At 37.0% G+C, this 21,173-nt stretch overlaps 1 protein-coding gene across 1 annotated transcript in view; it reads left to right on the top strand.

The window, feature by feature from the left end:
* The window catches only part of OCA2 (OCA2 melanosomal transmembrane protein), a 174,241-nt gene that overhangs the window by 16,422 nt on the left and 136,646 nt on the right, over positions 1–21,173 (top strand). Inside the window, exons 2-6 of the mRNA XM_061988504.1 lie at positions 6,056–6,154; positions 6,759–6,947; positions 10,306–10,363; positions 11,214–11,286; positions 19,987–20,144. Of these exons, the coding sequence (XP_061844488.1) occupies positions 6,056–6,154; positions 6,759–6,947; positions 10,306–10,363; positions 11,214–11,286; positions 19,987–20,144 (577 nt within the window). The remainder of the gene's footprint in view (positions 1–6,055; positions 6,155–6,758; positions 6,948–10,305; positions 10,364–11,213; positions 11,287–19,986; positions 20,145–21,173) is intronic.

Here is a 21,173-nt window from a genome sequence, read left to right as displayed (position 1 = left end):
TAATCATTAAAAAAGAGAAACACAGGAAGCACTCTGTTTTCCAAGCTATTTCCAAACTTAAAATTACCCTACTTTAAAAAAATGCTAGATATTGTACAAATGAAGGAGAGACCACTACCACATGCTCTTGCAGGATATGTGTACTCTCCAATTCAGAGTGAATGAAGCAAGCACATTTTCTGTGCACAATATAAGGAATCATTTCTGTCTTGGAAAAGCTCATCACAGATTTAAAGACATCTTTTTTAAGCATTTCTTTGTTTGCCTGGGACCTTGGCATGGCAAACTCTTCTCAATATGAAACTTATCAGTTGGCTGTGCCTCTTGCAGCATCTTGTTGCCAGGTAATGTGAGTACTGCAGTCCAGTGGGGAATCCTATACAGTCCTATCTAATAGAAAATTAGGAAAGTCAAAGAGAAAATGTTTTCATTGCTAAGTTTTTCTGACATCTTAATAGCGCATGCTTTTAAAGGGTCTAGAGGTTATTTGCTGATTTAGTTGAAGATGTATAAAGCAGTCATCAGAAAGTATCTAGAGTCTTTGAACCTTCTCTTGATTTTTAGCGTATAAGTTGTGCATACTTTATTTGTGATGGGTAGTCATGTCAATTCCCTCATGACATGCTACCACTGAGGAGAAAAACACGACAGAGAGTTGTGTCTCCGCGTGGGCACGTATATACAGTAATATTGACTGATACATGTACAGAGCTGACTGGTACACAGTAAATCATAGAACCATAGAATGGTAGGGGTTGGAAGTGACCTTTAGAGATCATCTAGTCCAACCCTCCTGCAGATGCAGGTCCACCTAGCTATGATTTTGGTCAGCACTGTTTGTACCACGTAGCCACTGTCCAAATATGGACTATATCATAAACTGACAAATACCAAATCTGGTGGAAGAATGTGTTTCAAGTCTGGACAAAAAACAGTGGTTTATTTTTTTTTTCTCTTTCTTTTTCTTTTTCTTCTTTTTTTTTACCTCTCTGTTTTTCAATTTCTTTCTGCATTATTCTTGTTTACAGTTATGATAAGAGTAATTAGTTCAGTACATATAATTTGTGTAAATGTACTCTATTCACGGAAGATGATGCTTCTGAAATTAGACTTCAGCCTTTAAGAATGTAGAAATGATAAATTAAAGTCTTACCGTGGTTACTTGTCTCCTGCATAATTAATTATGTCTCATATTCTTCCTCTAGCCACTTTCTCCTCTAGGAAGGCTTGCTTAAATTTTTATTATGTTTATTATAACCTCTTGGCTCGGTGGTATTCCTGGATTTTTATTTAAGAAACAACCTCGCAGTTACAGTGTTTTTTGTGATTATTAATTCAGGAAAGCATACTAACTTTTTTTTTTTCCCTTGAAGAGATTCTGCTTTTAAGTTTTTATATAGTGAACTTTCCTGTAAGTTATGTTCAAATTTGTTGATGTCCTTGCATAGTATGCATGCTTCCATATTCATCTCTTCTTCAATTCTGACCAAATCTTTCCCGTAGAAGTGAGAATTATTGCTTTCTGTTGTCATAGAAATAGCTTTTACTGATAGTTGCGTGCACAATGTAGCATATGACAGTCGAAGCATTGTATTTGCTGATGTTTAAAATGTATGCTTTTTATTACAGAGAGTGAAAACTTAATGCATTGTGTGGCATGATTCATCTTTTCAACACAAGGTTAAATAGTAGGTTCCAGACAAACCTAGTGATTATTTTAAGTGTTTGCCAGCTAACTAGTGTGAGTATAGTCTTTTCTCAGGTTCTTGTGGGATGCCTACTTCTTTTGGTATCCTCTGCTGTAGTGTAATTGGGAAGATTGCTTATTGCTAAACAACAGTTCCTACCACAAAGTCTTTATTTTAAAGTCTTTTGTTTAAAATGAAATGTGTAAAGACATTAGGAAATGCCCCAAAATGTGTCAGGAGCAGGTCTTGTGCTCAATGGTAGGAGTGGAGTTCTCTCTTTGGACTTCATCCCACGTTTCTTGAAAACTTTGGAAGTTATCACCTATAGATTATCACAGAATCTTAAGGGTTGGAAGGGACCTTGAAAGATCATCTAGTCCAACCCCTCCCTGCCAGAGGAGGACCATCTAGAGTAGGTCACACAGGAAATCATCCAGGTGGGATTTGACTGTCTCCAGAGAAGGAGACTCTACAACCCATCTGGGCAGCCCATTCCAGTGCTCCATCACCCTCACAGTGAAGAAGTTTTCTCTTAGGTTTCTTTGGAACCTCTTACGTTCCAGCTTGTACCTGTTGCCCCTTGTGCTATTGTTGGATGAACCTGCAGCATTCTTCAGCCATGGACTCTGAATAACATTCCATCAGTCATCAGCAGTCAGTGAGAGCAACTGGAATCTCCCACATTTCTTCCTTTCCTCTCCTGTTCTCCCTGTACCACTTCAAGTGGTCAGAAAGGCAGAGAAAGTCTGCTTCTCCTTAAACTATTCAAATGACTGTAGGATATTGAAGGTCATATCTCTTTTGTAAAACTTGCTAGTACAAATTGCTACCAAAAGAGTGTGGACCTTACGCATCTCTGGGAGCAGTGGCACACACACAGGCTGTAGAGTTTTCTGCAATACATGCCTGGGACTTGCATTTAGACCCTCGTATTTTTAATGCTGTGGGTGAGATTTTTCTCCAGCTGCTATCAGGCAACTGGAGCTTTTTCTGTGGACACCTCCATGACTTGGCAGAACCAGCTGTATCATCTGGGCTGTGGAGAGCCCTCCTACAATGCTGGTTCCTCTTCTGGGTTACTATGGAGACAGTCAGAAACTGTGATTGCTTGAAAGATTAGTGATGGGAAAGTACGACTTTGGCTGCAAGCAACCAGCTAGAAAACATGCTTCCTCAGATTAAACATATATTCCTGCAGAGAGAGCCAAAATCTGTATATACACTGTCACAGCAGTAGCTAACTGGTTACAAACACAATCTTCTGTTTGAAAGATTTCTCTTAATTAAAAGAACATGCCTAGCTGTAGTAAATGTGAGAATGAACGTGACCATGGCTGTAGCTGTAAGGAGGACAAGCCATGATCTTTTTCTCATGTTAGCTCTACATGGATCTTTCTGTAAGCGTGATGCTTTCTAAGTCTTGAAAGAAGTCATTGTCAAATATTTTTTTCCATAGCATTTGAGTTTAGTTTTCACCTATCACTTCTGAATGAAAGGGAAATGAGATGTATTTTTTTTGGTGAAGATTCATGTGCATATCTACATATAAATGCATACGTTTGTAAATGCAGTGATTCCATGTCTCTTCTCACATTTGATGTATAATATGCTATTGATTTTTGAGGCTGAACCTTGAGAGAATGGTGGACAGATTTGGTGTCCAGTTTACCATCTCTTCACCTGCATGTAGCATAAATACAGAGATATCTTCTATGAATGAGTCTTTCCATAATGGGCTAATGAGCCGACCTGGTGAATAGCTCCTCACTACTGTTACTGAATTGCTCAGTAGAGATGGACTGTACTCCATTCTATCATGTAGGTATAAACAAAGGTTCCAGCTCTTTCAATTGTAAAGAAACATTTTAAGTGTAAACTAATCTGAGGTTTTGAAATGTGTCACTGATTTCTTGTCCTTTACATGGTGTCACAATTGCCAGGGCTGAGAAGCACCAAGAATGATGCTAAGAGGGTTTTTGAGCACTGCAGACTTGCATCTCTAACAGCAGGGAATCTGTAGGCCTTCCTAAATCTTAATTATAGATGATCTCTGTTATCTTTTGATGAAGTGCATGACCAAATCACACCAACAGTGTCTCTGCAGAAGTATGAATGGCACAGAGGGGTGTGCATTAGACTCTTGGTTCAGAGATGACTTTCATTTTTATAATCTATGCTAGTTTTTCTGATGTTTTTTCAACTTTATAGAGCTTCCAGCATTCAAGATTCTTTTATGCCCTAATTAGCTTTATTGTTTATATTACTCTCATTCTCTAATTAGAGTAATCGCATCACAGGGAGTTAAGGCTCTTCTGCTTTTCCTCTAATTATTTTTGTTTTGTCAAGCCTAGCTGTTTCCTGCTGCTTATTTTTGGCCATGTGTTCTTACCCTCTGCAAACTGATGTTGTCATGTACTAATTGTTTTCACTTTACCTGAAGATCTCTGCAATTTTAACTGTTGGTCATTTTTGGCAATCTATGAAGCATATAGTATGTATTATTTGGAACTCTTTTTTTTTTTTTTTGTGGAACAAGTGGCATCTTTTTTTTTTTTTTTTTTTTTAAACCAGAAAGAGCTAATCGGTCTTTGCATGACTTAAATTTCTGAATAGAGAAGTTCAATGTCTGTTTCTATTAAAATTGTCACCTTTAGAGGCAAATTTGGTATGTAGCGGGATGTCAGGATTAGCCAGGAGCATATCAGTAATCCTCAGTGACCGCACATTTCAAGTCCTGATAGTGTTTTTGCTATACTTATGGATTATATTTTGCAAAAGAAAGCTCTAGGTAGTCTTTTACATTTAAGGCCATGGTAGGATTAAAATAGCACTTGCTTCAAAATACTAGTTTCTCCACTTAAACATTTTGTGTGAATGATATTCTCCCATTTAAAAAAGGAAGCACTTTGATAGCTTCAGAGTATGCAATCATCTCTTCACAGATGAAGTGTCAGTGCAATGTAGCACCTGAATTGTAATCTGCTGAACGTTTGACCTGAGGCACTGGATAATTCAGTGCCTCTAACTCATTCGTTCTCTTCTGTTGAGATTGCAAATATGGTGCTTACAGTTTGAGTTTGAGTGTTGCGGCCACTCAAGGCTGAAATAACCATACCCAGTTGCTCAAGACCTAGCATGGCTTCTGAATGATAACGCTACTAAAACAGCAAGCTAAAGAATTAACCGGGGGTTTTAATTGTACAAAGCTCATGTATACTTCTACAAACAGCAAGAAATTCCACTGTCTTCCATTATGTTATAAGGTTAAATATACAGATCCTTCTTTTTGGACTGGCTTTTTATTTACAAGACTGAATTATCAATCATCTTTTTATATTTATTTAGTTGTCTATGATTTTATAATTTCTTTTCCCTCACAATCCAGCAATAGCAAAAGATATTTTGGATTTCTTCTAAGTGTATCTATGAGTAATAAGATCTGCATATTGCCTCTATGTCTAGCAGATTTCTTCAGGACTTTGTGATGGTGGGTGGCTACAGTTTTGAATGAAATAAATCTGAGCATCTCTGAATAAGGATGGTTTTGATGGGAAATGTCTTTGGAAGAGCCAGATCTTGGAGACTGCTGTAAAATGGCTCAATTATTTAATCTCACTGAGAAGCCTGCCCCAAAGCCAGACCACTGTGATTGTGCTTAATTCTCTTCATCTGTTTCTTCAGCTTTGGAATTTGTATTTTAGCAAAAGGCTTCTTAACAATGCAACATGGCAAGCAGCTTACTCTCTGTTATTTAGCTGCAGCCCTAGGACCCAGGCTTGACAGAAACTGTTTGGAAGGTATTATGCTGCAGGAATCAAGTACTTGTAAAGCTAAAGCTTTCTTCCCAAATACAAAGGATGCTGAGGTTGTTGCAGAGATTAGAAGATTTCTGGTGATCTATATCTCAAATGACATTTACAGGACAGAAATGATCCTATTATTTGATGTTTTATGAAGATTATTAATGTGAACTTGTATGACCATATGTAGTTACTTTAAGAATTTTGCCTCACTAATATCGCTATGCAGTTGTTTCACTGTAAATTTAGGTGTCTAAAATATAGACATTTGAGTGTGAGTTAGGTGGCTATTGCTCTTCTGGCATTCCGAGGAAATTTTATTGACTGTTTCAGGTACTGCTTTTAAGATAAATTGTCTTATTGTATTCAGTGGATTTCTCCCATTACTACAAGGAAGTAACTACCACGACTAGCTCAAATTTGATGAAAGCCTTAATTTAGGTGGACACCATTCTTAGGGAATATTTAACTAGTTAGATTCACTTGTGCCAAAATGTTTGTAGAACTGTAATGAGTCATTCTACTGCAGACTTACTGCTTTTATTTTTTTTTCTTTTCCCTCAAAAGATATCACTTCAATTTTTCAAAATTATTCAGCTTAAGGTCAAAAAACACTGGCTTGACAGAAAAGACACCACTACTGAAAGTTTCCTCAGAGGAAAATGGGTGAGTTAGTTTCATTTCACTAGATTTTTTTTTCTAAGCTGTCTTCTATTTAATTGTGCGTGGTTCTTTCTTCTATCCTGACACCAAGCCTACTGGGAAATAAAGTGAATGGCAGGGTTTGTGAGCAGAGAATTACTATGGAGAACCTTGTGTAGAAATAAGGGGCTGTAAATGAGAAAGGGAAGGATGTAAGGTCTGAGGCCAGGGTGATTAGAGAGCCCTAAGGATAAGCAACCACAGGTTGTGTGTTGTTGTTCCCTCTGTGTGGTGTTACATCTGGTGCACTGAAAGACACAGCAGAGCTTTAAAAAAGATCCTTATTGGGGTTTCCACACCACATCCTGAGGCACATCTGCCTGGTGCATCAGAGACCTGGTTCTCCCAAGTGCCCATAAATTTTGTGGGGTCTTTGTTCTTGGTCCTCAGTCTACCCAGCTGTATCACCAAGGGGAGCTCAGTCTGTACTGAATAAATCTTTTTCTATGAATTTTCCCATTAAAATATTTCAAAATAAACCTAAGGATATGCAAGGTCAGTTGCATCTACTACCTGTTGAAATAAACCACTCTTTTGTTTTATTATGTTTACTGAAAATGTGTGACAGGTTGCAGTGCATGGCTCTTCATAATCCAGATTTTACCACAGATGATGATTCATGGGACAACAGCTCTGCAGAATTTGAGCAAAGGTTTCATCTGGGAAGTGAAATGACAAGTTTGTCGAGATCTGCTTCTTCTGAGAAATATGAAATCTTGGATAATCTTCATGTCAAGTTCAATTTATCAAAGATGAGGTCTGAATTAATTTATATATTTTTCCATTCCTTTTAAAAAAATTCTGCAAGGATAAGTTTTTAAGTATAGGTGTCTAGAAAATTATATATTTTCTGCAAATGAATAAAAAAACACTTTATAATTTAGGCTATATCTTGCCATTGATAGTTTATAAATAAACACTGGTGAAACAGATTACAGCCTCTACCCAATGATTAATAGCCCCTTGTTCTTATAAACATCAATCATAGCACCTGTTCTAAATTTGTAATTAAATACTTTCTGTATTACTTTTAATATTTCTTTGAAAAGTCCCTTTGTCGATTCCACAGCTTTATTATTCAGTCTCATTGCTTTTATTAAATACTTCACTTTAATTAAAATATGTATCAACACAGTCTTTCTGTAGTCTATGTAGTAGCTTTTCATATATACACAATGTAAAAACTGACTGAACATTTTCAAATACATTAATATATTCCACTTTTTACCTCAAACTAGTATTTTACCTCATTTAAGCATAGAGGAAATGGTTAATATATTAAAAGCTATCAATATGATAAGAGCTTGGGTTCGAATTTCCTCAGGGTATTTTTGCCTGTTATTTAGCTAGCAAACCCTTTAATCTTGGATACTAATTCTCTCTGCCCTTTCCAGATTTTCAACACCTTTTTAACAGCTTGACTTTGCTTCTTCAGATAGCTCTGCAGATTTACATGAAGCCCAGCACTGCATGTCCATATCTCTGTGTTGATCTGCGGAGACTTTCCAATGATATGCCCCTGCATCTTTTCCCAATCTGTACGTTGTCTTAGTTCATCACTTCACAATTGTTTCCCTCCTTTCATTGTGCATATGGTATTGTGTGGAGTGCTCCTCTCCTGCACTGTTGTTGAACAAATGGAGCCAGGAGGATTTCAATGGCTGCAATTAGTACAATACAAGCAGATGTGAAAAAAATTGGCAGGCAACTTTCTTCATGCTCATGGTATCTTTCCCTGGAATTTGATGGAACAGAGGCATGGAGCGAAAATGTAGAATCCATTCTCTGCAGTACACTGTGGGTTTATAATCTGGAGAGTAGTGCATTTTTCTAGCAGAACTTCCCGTGAAGTATTTTCATTGCTATGGTGCTGGTTGTGCATATGTGGCCAGCTCCTTGGCTGTTGTGTGTCAGCATAACTCTGCTGAGATGATAAATGAAGCTAAACTGTCCGACACCACATGCAGATCAGACTAAAAATCATTTTTTTGTAGAACAGGAGGTGAGATCTTTCATAGATTTATACTTCATGCATTTCCAACTGAAGTCAAATAGGATTGCACCAGAGGTATATATCAGTGCAGGATTTGGCACGGGGTTTGGACCTGCATCGTTGTGCCAGATTAGTGCTTTAGGAAGAGACAGATTGCAAACCATGGGGGAGTCAAAGGCTGATCACTTCTCAACCATAAGCTGTTAAAAGCATTTCTTTCCTAATATAAAATGCCATGAAAACAAACAGACAGGAGGAGAAGAGCTTTCTAAATTCTACATTTACAAAAATAATCATTTCCAAAAGCTTTTTTATTATATCTTGCCAGATCTTGTAGATGAGTTTATTTACAGGCAAGTGGTTATGAATTTATAAAGGCTTAATCAGTGTTTTTTGATTTCTCTTACATCTTAAAATCAAGTTACTGCTGTTTTTGTTTCAATAATAATAACAATAATAATTATAATTTCAAAGTGCAAACAGAAAATATCAAGTGTGTTAAAAGTAAACCAATCTGGACTGGGCTTTAGTAATTCATAACATAGGAAATTCCTCAAAATACTGAAATAGAACTGGAATGTAGAGATGGGGAGAACAGACAAGCAGGATAAAAGATGCATAATGAAGCTGGAACGACATATATTCCATAAATCCCACAATACCAAAATAAGTTATCAGTTATGAGGTACTGATAATGGTTTTCTTTATCACTTTTCTCCAAGCGTTTATGATCTTCTCCCTCTCTGCCGCTTTGTGTTTCACTAGAGCAGGATTACCTGGCATTTCTGGAAGAAGCCATCTAACCGGCTTCTTTCTCATCTTTGTCTGCCTTCTCTATTTTTATGCTGTATGAAGCTTGTGTAAATTGCTACCACTTTTCTTTCATATGTTATTGTAGGATCTTTGGAAAGTATTTTAAAAAAAACAAGTCTTCAGTAACTTATGTTGCTTTCAGTCAATCAAAAAACTTGATTTATGGATGTATTTCTGCTGTGATTAAAAATTGTTTCTGACTTCAGCCTAATCTGCTTTAATATTTTGTTCTATAACATCTGTCCATGAAGCTATTTATTGCACCATTCCCTTCTTAACTAATTATCCTGGTAATTTGAAATATTTTCCTTCTTGCTTGTGACCAGGCTTAAATCAAACCTTACATTTGTCATTACTTTTGAAAAAAATGGAATAAGAACATCAATGCCTTAAATTAATGAAAAGATGTAATAAGGAAAAATCACCAAAAAGATTAAGACATCTATGGAATATACTGATGTTCACTCAGAAAATAATTAATTGTGTTGTCTTTTAGGTAAGATTAAAAGTAATTTAAAAGTGCTAAATCTTACAATTTCTTACTCAAGAGCACATGTTTTTAACATCTACATTTTAATTTAGAGTTATTCTTGCTTAATCCACTTGGTAATAAACTCTGACACTTCAGAAGATTTGATGGCATCACATCTCCAGAACTGGGCATTCTTTCAAAGGGCACAGATGTGCTATGGAAAAAAATGCCTAGTTTTGCTAGCTGTTTTATAGAGAAGTGATTATGAAGTTTTTTTTATCGTTAAAGAGACACTATTGAAACCAGGAGATTCTTAAAGCTCAGGTTCTCATCTTCAAACTGTCTTTTCCCAGCACCTTTCAAGATATATATTAGTAGTCTGGTTTTGTGCAATTCATTCATGACACCACCTCTATGTAACAAGCTGTGCTTTCTGCTTGGCCATGTCACCTCACTGCAGTGGCAAAGCTCTTTGCCTCTCTGGGAGGAGACCAGGGCAAGCTCATGGGGATCTGGGTCTGTCTGAGACTGGCAGTAACAGTGATGGGGCTCCAGGTTTCAGCATGAGCTCATGCTGCAGCCTTCACTTAGCTTTTCCAAGGGCTAAACCCCCCTTCCTGTGTAATGAGACCCAGCTGGCAGCAGACCTGAGGCTGAAGCTGTTATAGTCTCTGAGGCTTCCCAATCCCCTCCCCTGTGTTGCAGTGTCTGCATTGTGATCTGATATATTATCATCCATAAGTGCTTACTGTAATGCTTCTGAAATGTCAGAATTCGTAAGAAAACTGATTGATTTTCAACTAGCCATATAGTTAATATATATTTCTTATGTTTCAGATGCTGTCTAAAGTTCCTAAAAGTTTCAGGCCTTTTTGTTTTTGTAGTTGTCTGCTCTGTAAGTATTGAATTTGCAATTCTCCTCAGCCCCTATTTCCTTAGAATTAGTTCAAAACGAGATGTGATATTTGGTCTTGGCTATTAAAGCAATGTCTTGAGGGTGGGGACAAGATGGTAAAACAAGAAAGTTCTGTGCAGGGCTTCATGCCTAATCAGATCCCTGTTTGGTGCACTAGGTAATACACTGGACAGTACGGTAGTGTAAGAAGTTGAGTTTGAGGAGGTAGCTTAAAAACTCAGATTTAAATATCTTTACATGGTTGCTTGTTGAATTTAAGATAAGTCTTTAGATACTAACACATGAGGAATGTTCATATGAAAAGCTGTGCTGGGGAGGATGCACCAGCAATGGCAGTACTCCATGGTGTGAAAGGCAGAAGGCCATGGGGAAGTAGGCAGCTCCCTACTGAGGCTGCCAGAGTACTGCCCTCCCCTGCAAAATCCTCAAAGATGGAAAAATCTTAGACTTCAAGATGAGAAACATTTAAAAGCAGTTGGACTTTATGCTTTTAGCTGCTGTGAGGAACTCTTTTTTTGGCTAGCAGGGCTTCTGTATCAGACATAAGAGTTGACAACCTACTTCCTCAGATATAGGTGTGCTTTTGGATAAAAATATATTAGATATGTGGTTCTGGCAGTAAGTTTATGGAAGCAATATTACTCGTCCTTTGTTAGGTATCCCAAGGGCTGCTTTTCAGCTGTAGTGGAAACATACCTTAAAATACTGGAAACAGTCTTACAATTTAATGTACTATTTGAAAGAGCCTTGTTGAAGTTTTTTAGATAGGCTTAGGGGGTATTTTTGATTTTTGGTGTTATTAACGAATTGATTTTTATCCTTGCTGTAGATTTTATTTGGCATTTATCCAGATCAAGGTGTGCCCTGGCAGATGTTGGCTGTATCACCAGTGGAAAGCTTCTGTATCCTTCTTTCATTGAAAAAAACCCAGAAGTCGCACTGATAAACTGGTTGGATGGGTGGGTGTTGTCTGCCCTATACCTTGAGAGTACTGGGTGTCCTCAGATCCTGGGCTGCACTTTCATTTGCCCTTTGATGCAGGTCACAGACATAATTCTTATCCAAGTCATACTGAATGGCACCTGCCTGGGCTGCCTTGTGGTGCCCATCCAGACATTGTGTCCAGTCTCTGCATGGAGCCATAAGTGAGGAAGTGGGCTGCAGACCCAGTGGAATCAAGGCTCAGGAGTTGTTGTTGCATCTGACTGCAACAACTGTGACTCAGACCAATTGTATTCTGTCATCTGTAATGTATCTGTAGTATATGCTTGGACCACGATGCTAGCCAGTGAACTGCTTCAAAAGCAGGAAACCAGATGGTTCATGGATATGTTTTCAGAACAGCTTAGCCCAGCCATATGTATAGATTTGTATGCCTGTAGATGTTTTTCAATGGAGGTGTAGAGTCCTTTATTTTTTTTCCATGCTAAATTACTCAGTAGCAAACAAATCCATAGATTGCCATGAAAATTTTCAAAAGAGCACAAAATAGAATAACCAAAAAGAAATATGATTCATCACAGGTGAATGTAGATCTGAATGTGAAATATCTGTGAGGGATGAAGATTCTGTTAGTAAACAAACAAACTTTTGCAGATTACACATGACATTTCTTGTTCCCACCGTATTTCTAGTTTAATCAGTCTGGTCTGCAATCTGCAGTCACTACTGTTAAAAGATGATTCACTTATAGAAATGTTTCATGAGCTCCTGCAAGGTGCTTTGTTTTGAAAATGTGCAGTAGGATTTAGTTTTTGAAACGCTGATTTTTTAAATTTTTATTTAACGAGGCAATTCCATGACTTTGAGCAGGGAGAGTCCATTTTAAATAGATTTGATTATTAGCATTCTCTCTATCATCAATAATGACACAATATAACACAATAATTAGTAGGATAAATGAGGAAGAAAAGGTTTGTGCTTGAGGGCAATTTATAAGGTTGAAATTGCTTTTTAGAGGAATGTAAGTGAACATTTAGTAAGACCAATGACAACTTCAACTATAAACTCCCATCAATATCCTGCTCCCATCAATATTTTTTCTTCCTTGAAACTGCTGTTGAAAGCTCTTTTATATGTGTGGTGTTGAACTGCAGTAGGGCTGTCATGGCCCAGACTGCCAAATGAGGGTGTATTGGCAATGTGTCTTTAAGTTCAAGTTTTAGTCAACTGTCAAAGTATAGCTTGAGGATTTCATCTCTTTCCACAGATTTTGGGTTGGAACCATAGCTTCTGCATTGTATGCACTGACTCTGAAAATAGCTATTCCTTTTGTTTCTGGAAAGTGCTGGTGAGACTGGAATTTATGTATGAGGAGATATTTTTATATTTCACATTTTAGCTATCATGTCAGGATACCTTGAGCCAAACAGCCATCAGACAGTCAGAATATAGCCTTCCTCATTTTTTCCTTGGCAAACCTATAACTGAAGTTTGTCTTATGTATTGAAAACTGGGTGCTCTCACCCTTTCCTGAGGTCACGGAACCAGGGAAAATATATGAGACATGATAATTCAAGCAGAAGGGTCAAGGAGAAAGATTGGATTTTTAAATGGGGCTTGGAGAAAGCACAAACAATTCTGAATGTCATCTCACTGTTGCTGCTGTTACTGATTTGCACAGAAGTAAGCTCATGTGGTTGCCCTCCACTTTGTTGCTTAGTAAAGAAAGTACTCATCTTTTTGGCTAGGCTTGGATAACCTTGACCATTCACACAGCAGTGTGAAGATGTGGTTTATGCTGTCTGACAGATCATTGTATACCCAGTGGACATTAGGTGCTACTCTCTGAATGTCTACAAGAATTTTATGGTAGGCTGGCAGCTGTGCTGCAGTAGTCCTTGTCACAACCCCCTTAGGGATTATGATATGAGTCTGCTTTGAGTGCAAAATAAGTCTCTCAGCTCCTATGATGCCAAATTATGCAAATGAACACTCTTTATCTCTTGCTTATGAGTCAAAAGCTGTTACCTAGTGTTGAATGGATACTAACCACTATATATATATATGTATTTTTTTTTTAAATTCCTTCTTCTAATTTCTGTTCCTTTCCAGAAATGCCCATGCATATTGATGTGTGTGTTATGGATCGTGCTCATGCATAAAATGTGTCTTGCATACACTAGAAAAATCAAAACAAAGTCTGAAATATTTTTAAAAAGAAATTGAGTGATCCCCTTTGGACTTTGTATCCTTTGTCATCCTGATGTCACTTAGAAATTTGTGATTTTTTTGTCATGCTCATTAGATCTCAGGCTTCATCTGAGTCAGAACTTTCTGTCTATGGTGCTGGGAGAGACCTGCATCAGTAGGTGACCTGCTTTTCATATGACATTTCATTAGCACTTTTCCACTGGCTCTAGTTCCCATTTGTTTATGTTTTTATACCTTTATGTATTGTTTGGTTTTACTCTAGCTGTTTTTCCTCCCATTCTCTTCTTATTCTATTAGCCCACTTGTATTTCCCTTTGTTCATCCCCATGGGTACAAACCTGGCATATAGCATTGAGGTGAGTTCGCTGTAGTTTCTGAAAACAACATCTTGCCTCCTGTCAATTAATAGAAACTTTTTGAGTGTGTGAGGTTTTCTTGAGTTTTTTTTTTTTTTTTTAAATACTGATTTCCCTACTGTCACCAGATACAAATTCAGTGAATTTAGTGTAGTTTTTCAAAATAGTGGTACTATTTTTCCTTTTTTTACAAAACATGTTATTTATTGGCTTGTTAATTCTAACAGTCAGCTCTCTAATACCAGAAATAAATGTTTTTATTGGAGCCAGGCTAGAGGATCCTTTTCTGCAGGAAGCAAGATTCAATACCCCTGTGGATGCAAGTGTGTGAAGCATTTTCAGATCTTTTGCTCAAAGGCTCTATGTTAAGTGGGGAGCATCAATAATTAATAAGATGATATGCCTTTGGAAAGTGGATTATAAAAATAGAAGAAGAGATACAGAGACTGAATAAATGTCAGAATTTCTTGTACCTATTCTAAGACGTGAACATTTTTATTTTCCGTAACTTGTTTGGCCGTTAGGACCTTCAGGTAACTTCTCTCCATTGACTGGTTGACCAAAGAGTGAATGAGAAATATTCGTGTTCTTCACAACTTACATAGGTTTTTGGAATTGAAGAATCTTCTGAAATGCTAAATATACTCCATGTTCATTCTTTTGTTTCTAAAAACTAACCAAGTTTTTTTGTTGTCTAGCAATGGGGAACAAATAATTGGAGAACTGTGCACTAACTTTTTGAGTTGAACTAGTCTTTATGAACTTAAGTAAATGGGGATTTGTGGATGCTATAAGGGATTTCAAAATTATGATAGTGCTACATGCTACCTCACTGTCATTTAAAAAAGTATCTGTCTCCCTGATAACAGTGACTTCTTTTCTTTCACTGTACCAGATGCAATTATTGCTATTTCTACACTTCTCAATAGTAAAAATTATTTTATTTGTATACGAAAAGGAAAATCTTCTTCCAACATACTTCTGTGCTGTGAATTTCCATCTTTACTGTCCCTGACAAGCGTTTCAATAACAATCTTGTTTGCTTCCCTCTCAACCTCTGTACTTGTGCCAGTTCCTGTTATAGGTGACGGAAGTTACATCAGGCTAGGTGGAGCAATTTCATTTTCCTTTTTCTGACTAATTGTCAGAACTTGCTTGTCTTGGAACTGAAACTTGATAACAATTGGGGAGCGGATTGTGAATTCTTTCTGAGTCTGGCCAAGGACCTTGCATTTTTATAAATATATTGTAAAGACTTTCAGTCTTGAACTGATTGTTTGCTTCAAACGTTTGATGTCTCCTCAGTAAAATTTTTGGAGCAAGGCTAGCAAGGGATAACCTTTTGCAAGGTATATATTTGTACAGTATCCCAAGTGAAGTGTTAGTTATTCACTTGCTCTTTACATGCAAAACAAAACTTGATGAAAATACATCATCTGAAGTCATGGCTAAATGGCTCTCCAGTCAGTCCAAATCAGACAAAACCAGAGATATTAAATTGACTAGTCAGTAGTCATTTTCACTGACTTATCTCCCTCCTCAGTAGCTCTCTGAGGTATTATCACATCCAGTCCAGGATTAAGATCTCAAATTCAGAAAGCAGAAGATGTATCTCAATACCAATAATATGTTTAAATTTACATCATAGGCTAGATTTCTAATTTCATTTGGATTCAGTGGAACTATTTAGAAAAATTGCACATATAGAAGTTGATGAGGAGGCTCTAGTCTGAGCCTGGTACATGGTGCTGACCTTATTATTAAATTCCTTGCTGAAGCTGCATGATTTTGAATGATTGGTGCAACAGAGCAATCATTGAGCAAGAAAAGTTTGCTAGGAAAGCTTCCAATCATACCATGACCATTAGTGACACTGAAAATCATGTTTCTCACTCCCTTAACCAAAGATATATACAGAAAAAAAGACTGTGAGGCAAATAATATAGTCATATTTTATCAGACTTTTCAGCTTCCATGGAGGTTCTAAAAATGAGTTCTTATCTCAGATACAATAAATTAACGTAATGAATGAAACAACCTCTCTAATCACTTTAGTTCTCTTTCCTCTTTCATTTTTCTTTTTAATTCTGTAACTCTACTTTTCTACTGTCAGACATTCCAGCATTTTTCCTTGCAGAACACATTTAAAAATCATGTATGTTTATTGATGCAGTTAGAAACATATTAAGCATTTTGGCCTGCAGGCAATGTTCAGACTCCTAAACTGATGGATGAAGATGAGGGCCACATGCAGAGGCAGTCAAGGAAGCAGAATCTTCAACACATCATTGAGAAAATGCTGTATAAAAGATAATTTATTAAGTACTTACAAAACTTCTAGAACTGATGTAGCACAGAGAGAAATGGTGGATCCAATGTAGACAAAAAATGAACTAGATTGCTGACCCTCTAAAAAGGAAAAAAAAGAAGTTATGGAGTGTTCTTCAGATGGGGAAAACAATAGCTATAGAAAAAGTATGTGGTTCAACTTGGTATGTTGTGAAGGGATGATGTAATAAACAATGTCAGAAGCTACAAACAAGGATAGGACATAAAAAGAGAGAACTGCAAAGAGTGATGCAGAAATAACACCAGTTAAGGACAACATGTTAAAAAAAATGCTAGGACCCAGGCAAAATGCCTTCTCTAGAATGATAATATCCTAGAGAAACTAGCGTGACTGACCTGGTCATAAATCGGTATCAGCAGTATGTAAGCACCTCAGAAACTTGTTAAAAGAAATCAATAAAGTATTCTCGAGGTATGTTTTACAGTAGGCAGAATAGGATATAAAAGTAGACGTTAAAGAAAGCATAAGGTCAGCCTTCTGCATGCAAATATAGCAGAGAATCTTTGTCAATCGTGGCTTTCCAGATGGCTCTGTACATATTGAATTAATGGCATGATGGAGGGTGGAGCAAGGACTCAGTATTTAGGAAGTAACTTGTCTCAGCTACACCCGATTTAGTCATCAAAGAGAGCCTAGAACTGATGCTTCTCATGAGTGATTCCTCTCATCTTTGTGTGGTGATCTAAAATGAAGCAATGAATTCCATCTTAAAAGAACCCTCTTTTCACTGATTTTATAGGAGTAACCACTTCAGATGCAGATGTCCACAGTACAGAAGTGTAAACTGTGAATGAATACCAATTTGAATGTTTAGCACTGCATCGCATTCCATCATGTTGTCTACATAAGCTACAAAACTGTAAGGTGAGATGAGGTGACTCTTGCACACCCTTTGATACCTTCTCAGAGCAGCTAGTCAGAAAAGTGAGATCAGAAAAAACAGCTCTTGGTTTAGCTCTGAGCAGTGGACCCAGTCTGGTGCCAGATGTGAATACAGACAGCCACTGTGTACTAGTGCACAAAGCATACACAAACCCAAATCCCTTGACAGGATAATTCACAGCAGTAATATAATTTCAAGAATGGAACTACATAAAAATGAGGCAGCTTAGCTGAAGTGAAACTAAAAGTAACATCTCTGGCTGTAAATCTTATCAGGGAGATTTTTTGCTATGAAGGTATATGCTGAAGGCCACATTACAAAAAAAAAAAGTTCAGAAAAGACAGAAGACCCAGCATGGTTAAGTTACAGAATAAAAGGTGATATTAGGAATAAAAAAGGTAATTTCCCCCAAAGTTAGTCACATTTGAATGATTAAAATATAGAGGAAGTCACATTCAGGCAATTTAAGGGAAATATAAAAAGAAGATAAGGAGGAACAAAAGTATTCTGAAGAGCAGCTTGATTAAAAAAAATGATGGCATTTTGATTCATGTAAGTGTGGCTGAAGTTTTCTCCTGGTTTGTTTTGATACCACCTTTCATAAAGGATGTGTTCTGCTGCAGTCTAATAATGGAATTATAACAGAGTCTCTAAATATTGTTTGGAGAAAGATAACTCTGATGTGATTTCAGAGCCTTAGAGCAGACTGGTGAACGATGTTCAGTTCCACTTCCAAAGGAGAACCTGTTTTATTAGGGCTCTTTCTGATGGTTTTATAAATGCACAGAAAGGAATGGAAAAATTTAACTATCCTCATTGTTATAGGAAAAGCAGGAAGGAACTACTCTTCTTGAAAATGAAGTTTATTTTCCCCCCTTTAATTCTAAGTATCCTTTATAAGAGCTCCTGAATATGTCATCTGGGTAATTTCAAGATTTATTTTAAAAGTACTAAAATGTAAGCTACCATAATTATATGCACCTGAAGTTTTTCAAGACATAAATTACTGGCTGCACTCCTAATAAAAGGCAGACTGTCAAGAGGTGTCCTAAATCATTGGGTTAATGACTCCAGGTCAGCAGGAATTTTAGAGGGCATAATTAATGTCTCTAGTTAAAGGTATAGCTATAGTTCCAGTTGGGATTAATAATGTGTATTAATTAGGACACAGAAAATCTGTGGTGCCAAATCATACTTAGAACTTTCAGAAAAAGAAGAGAACTGTTGCAATTTGTATTTAGATTTGCTAAGGGCTGTGTGTGTAAATTCTCCTGATTGGAGTTGGTCTCCTGATTTGTTGCATTTGAAAGTTTTCATCCTTTCCTGTGTGATTCCTTTAAGCAAATTGGTGCTTGGGAGGGTTATTCTTAATGAATGGCACGTGAATGACACTGGTGGTGATTGCTCCACTCACCATGCTCAGCAGGGTGACATTTATATTACGTTACAAGGCATTGGTTGATACCCTGACACTGGATATGCTAGGGTCTCTTATGAATTGATGTGAGGTGTATCTTTTTTTCCAGATCCACTTCTCCTGCTGGGAATGTGAACAGATGCAAAAACTCTTTTACAGATGAAGGCCTCCTGCATTATGTTACAAAACTTTCCCTGTTAGAGGCTAGTCTACCATGGATGGCCTTACTACGGCTCACTGAGAAACAGGGCACAGCACTGCCCTGAGTCATCTCTAACTAAACTGTGTCTCCTCCTGTCAAAATTTCCGAGTTCTGTGGGCAACAAATTGTCTTTCTGGAAAAATCCTTCTAACGATATATGATCCTGCACATCTTTTTTCGCCATCAGATTCTCTCTTTGTAGTATGTTTAATTAATTGTCAGATGTTAAAACCATTGAGGTACTCAAGTATTTTATTAACTTGCATGATTTCAGCAGGATATATATGTGTAAAATCAGGTCTCTTCTTTCTTAAGATATTTTTTTTTTTGGTGGTGGTGCCTTAACTTTCTATCTGGTCACAGATAGGAGTGCAACAATTACATCATAATTCTATTACAGTAACAAACACACTGTGAAGGATTTAAAAGCTCGGTATACCTCCCTTTCCCAAACTCATGGGAAGACTTCTTTCTCAATTATACCAGAAGTGAGCTATCACAATACTAAGTTTAAATAGTCTTAGTTGTACTGGGACCAATAGAGCAAGACTTCTAATGGATTTGTGGGTTTCTTAGTTATATTAGACTAGGAATGTAGTCTGACCACAGCTCATGCTAGACATCCAAGAGAGAATGAAAGAAAAAATAGATGAAGGAGCTGAAGGAGAAAGAATCTATGAGTACTCTAAGTGAGAGGAACTTGAATATTTGTCTTTCAGATGTTTGAAAAATTGTGACTAGAATTTTGACCAAAAAGCAAATCCTTTGGCAGGAATAGGATGTTGATTCTGGTTTAATTTTTTCTTGTGGCTGGAGCTTTCACAGTGTTTTTCCCAGTACAAATTCTGCAACATTTAGATTGCTGAGCTAACAATACAATCTTTCCTCTAGTACAAGCACTTAAAAAATCTTTTTTATCTGTATCTTTGTGTATTTCCATTTTGGAGCTTTGGTACATCTACAGTGTCAGATGAAAGCACTGTTGATCTCAAGTCACCAGGAAAGGACATACGTATTTGTTCTGAACACATAACTCCTGTTTCCATAGGAAACCCAACAAAAACAGTGCTACTTGGTGAGGAAGTGGACATCTGCTTTGTTCTTTTCATAGTTTCTTATAAATTTTAGCTGAAGAATGAATTTTTCAATATAAGTTGAGGCTTTTTTTTTTTCCCCCTGGAATTTGTACAGCTTATACTAGTTTTTACTGGAAATTTGCACCTTAACAACTTTACTAACAGCTATGAATCTGACTGATTTTCATGATTCTCCTCTGCTGAAGTTAGACATAGGAGGCCCATTTGTAGCAGATGTAGTTGATCAGCAAACAGAGGAATACATTGTAGTACAAATCAGCCAGACTGAAGATGCTGGATCAAGAAGGAGACGACAGCAGCAGGTAAATTTTCTTTTGCTTCTTCAGAGATGTGTATTATCACCATTGTCTGGACTAAGTGGTCGTGTTTCTCCTTGCTGTGAAGTGTGTCAATGTCAGCATTGGAAAACTTATTACGATAAGAGTAAAGCTACATTATATTTTGTCTTTTTAAGACTTTCATTAGATTCCTATATTAAATTTTTGTAAAATTTAGGCCCCTTAGACTGACATTTAGCAGGGATTTTCTTGTCTTTAAAATGATCAACATTTCAAAGGTTGTCCTTGAAGGAAGAAACAAGTGCAAAGTGCTTTTTTGCACTCACGGAAATACATTTTCACATTTTGTTACAGCTTATTTTCTTAAACATGTGTCACATTTATTGGCTTTATTTCTCTTAAGGCTTTCTTGTTGTTGATGTTTGTAACACGTTCATGCTGCTCTCTCCCAGAGAGCTCAGTGAAGTAGGATCTTACACAGCCTGTCATTGTATATGATTGAAAAATAAAAATAAGCTGCAGCATTTAGTAAATAGCATTGCCATACAAACAATTGCCTCTCATTTTGTATGTGTGACAGGATGGTCTGCCTCTACCAGTGACAGCACAGCTGAACAATGCCATCTTTGTTCCTGCTTGCACCCAATCTCACAGTCTACAGCAAAAGATTAGTCCCACTAACCACAGCATAGTGAAAAATACCATCATGGCAACTACTCCCTTAAACCTCTTGCCCCGAGCAGTCTTTGCACTGCTGTAAAGACCAGCAGTAGTCAGGACATGACAAAAGGAACAAGTAGCCAACTTAAGTTTCCTTGCCTCTATGCTCCTCAGGCATTTCTGTGTGCCAGTTGTTCAAAGCTGGCTGATTAAACTGCTCTTTTTTTGCACTTTGTAGCATATAATGTCAGGACAAGCTTAGGATTTAGGCTACAATCAACCAAATTTGAAATTTATTCATCTGTATCTACATTTAAAGAGTATATTTGGCTAAACTTGCATGAATTTCAGCATGTAGTAATAGGAAAAGTTTCAGAAAGTGTATATTTTTCT

Source organism: Colius striatus, chromosome 1 (genome assembly GCF_028858725.1).
Source record: "Colius striatus isolate bColStr4 chromosome 1, bColStr4.1.hap1, whole genome shotgun sequence".
NCBI classification, from domain to species: Eukaryota; Metazoa; Chordata; class Aves; order Coliiformes; family Coliidae; genus Colius; species Colius striatus.
Note: the sequence above shows the minus strand (reverse complement) of the source record. Positions and strands in the feature narration are given on the sequence as shown.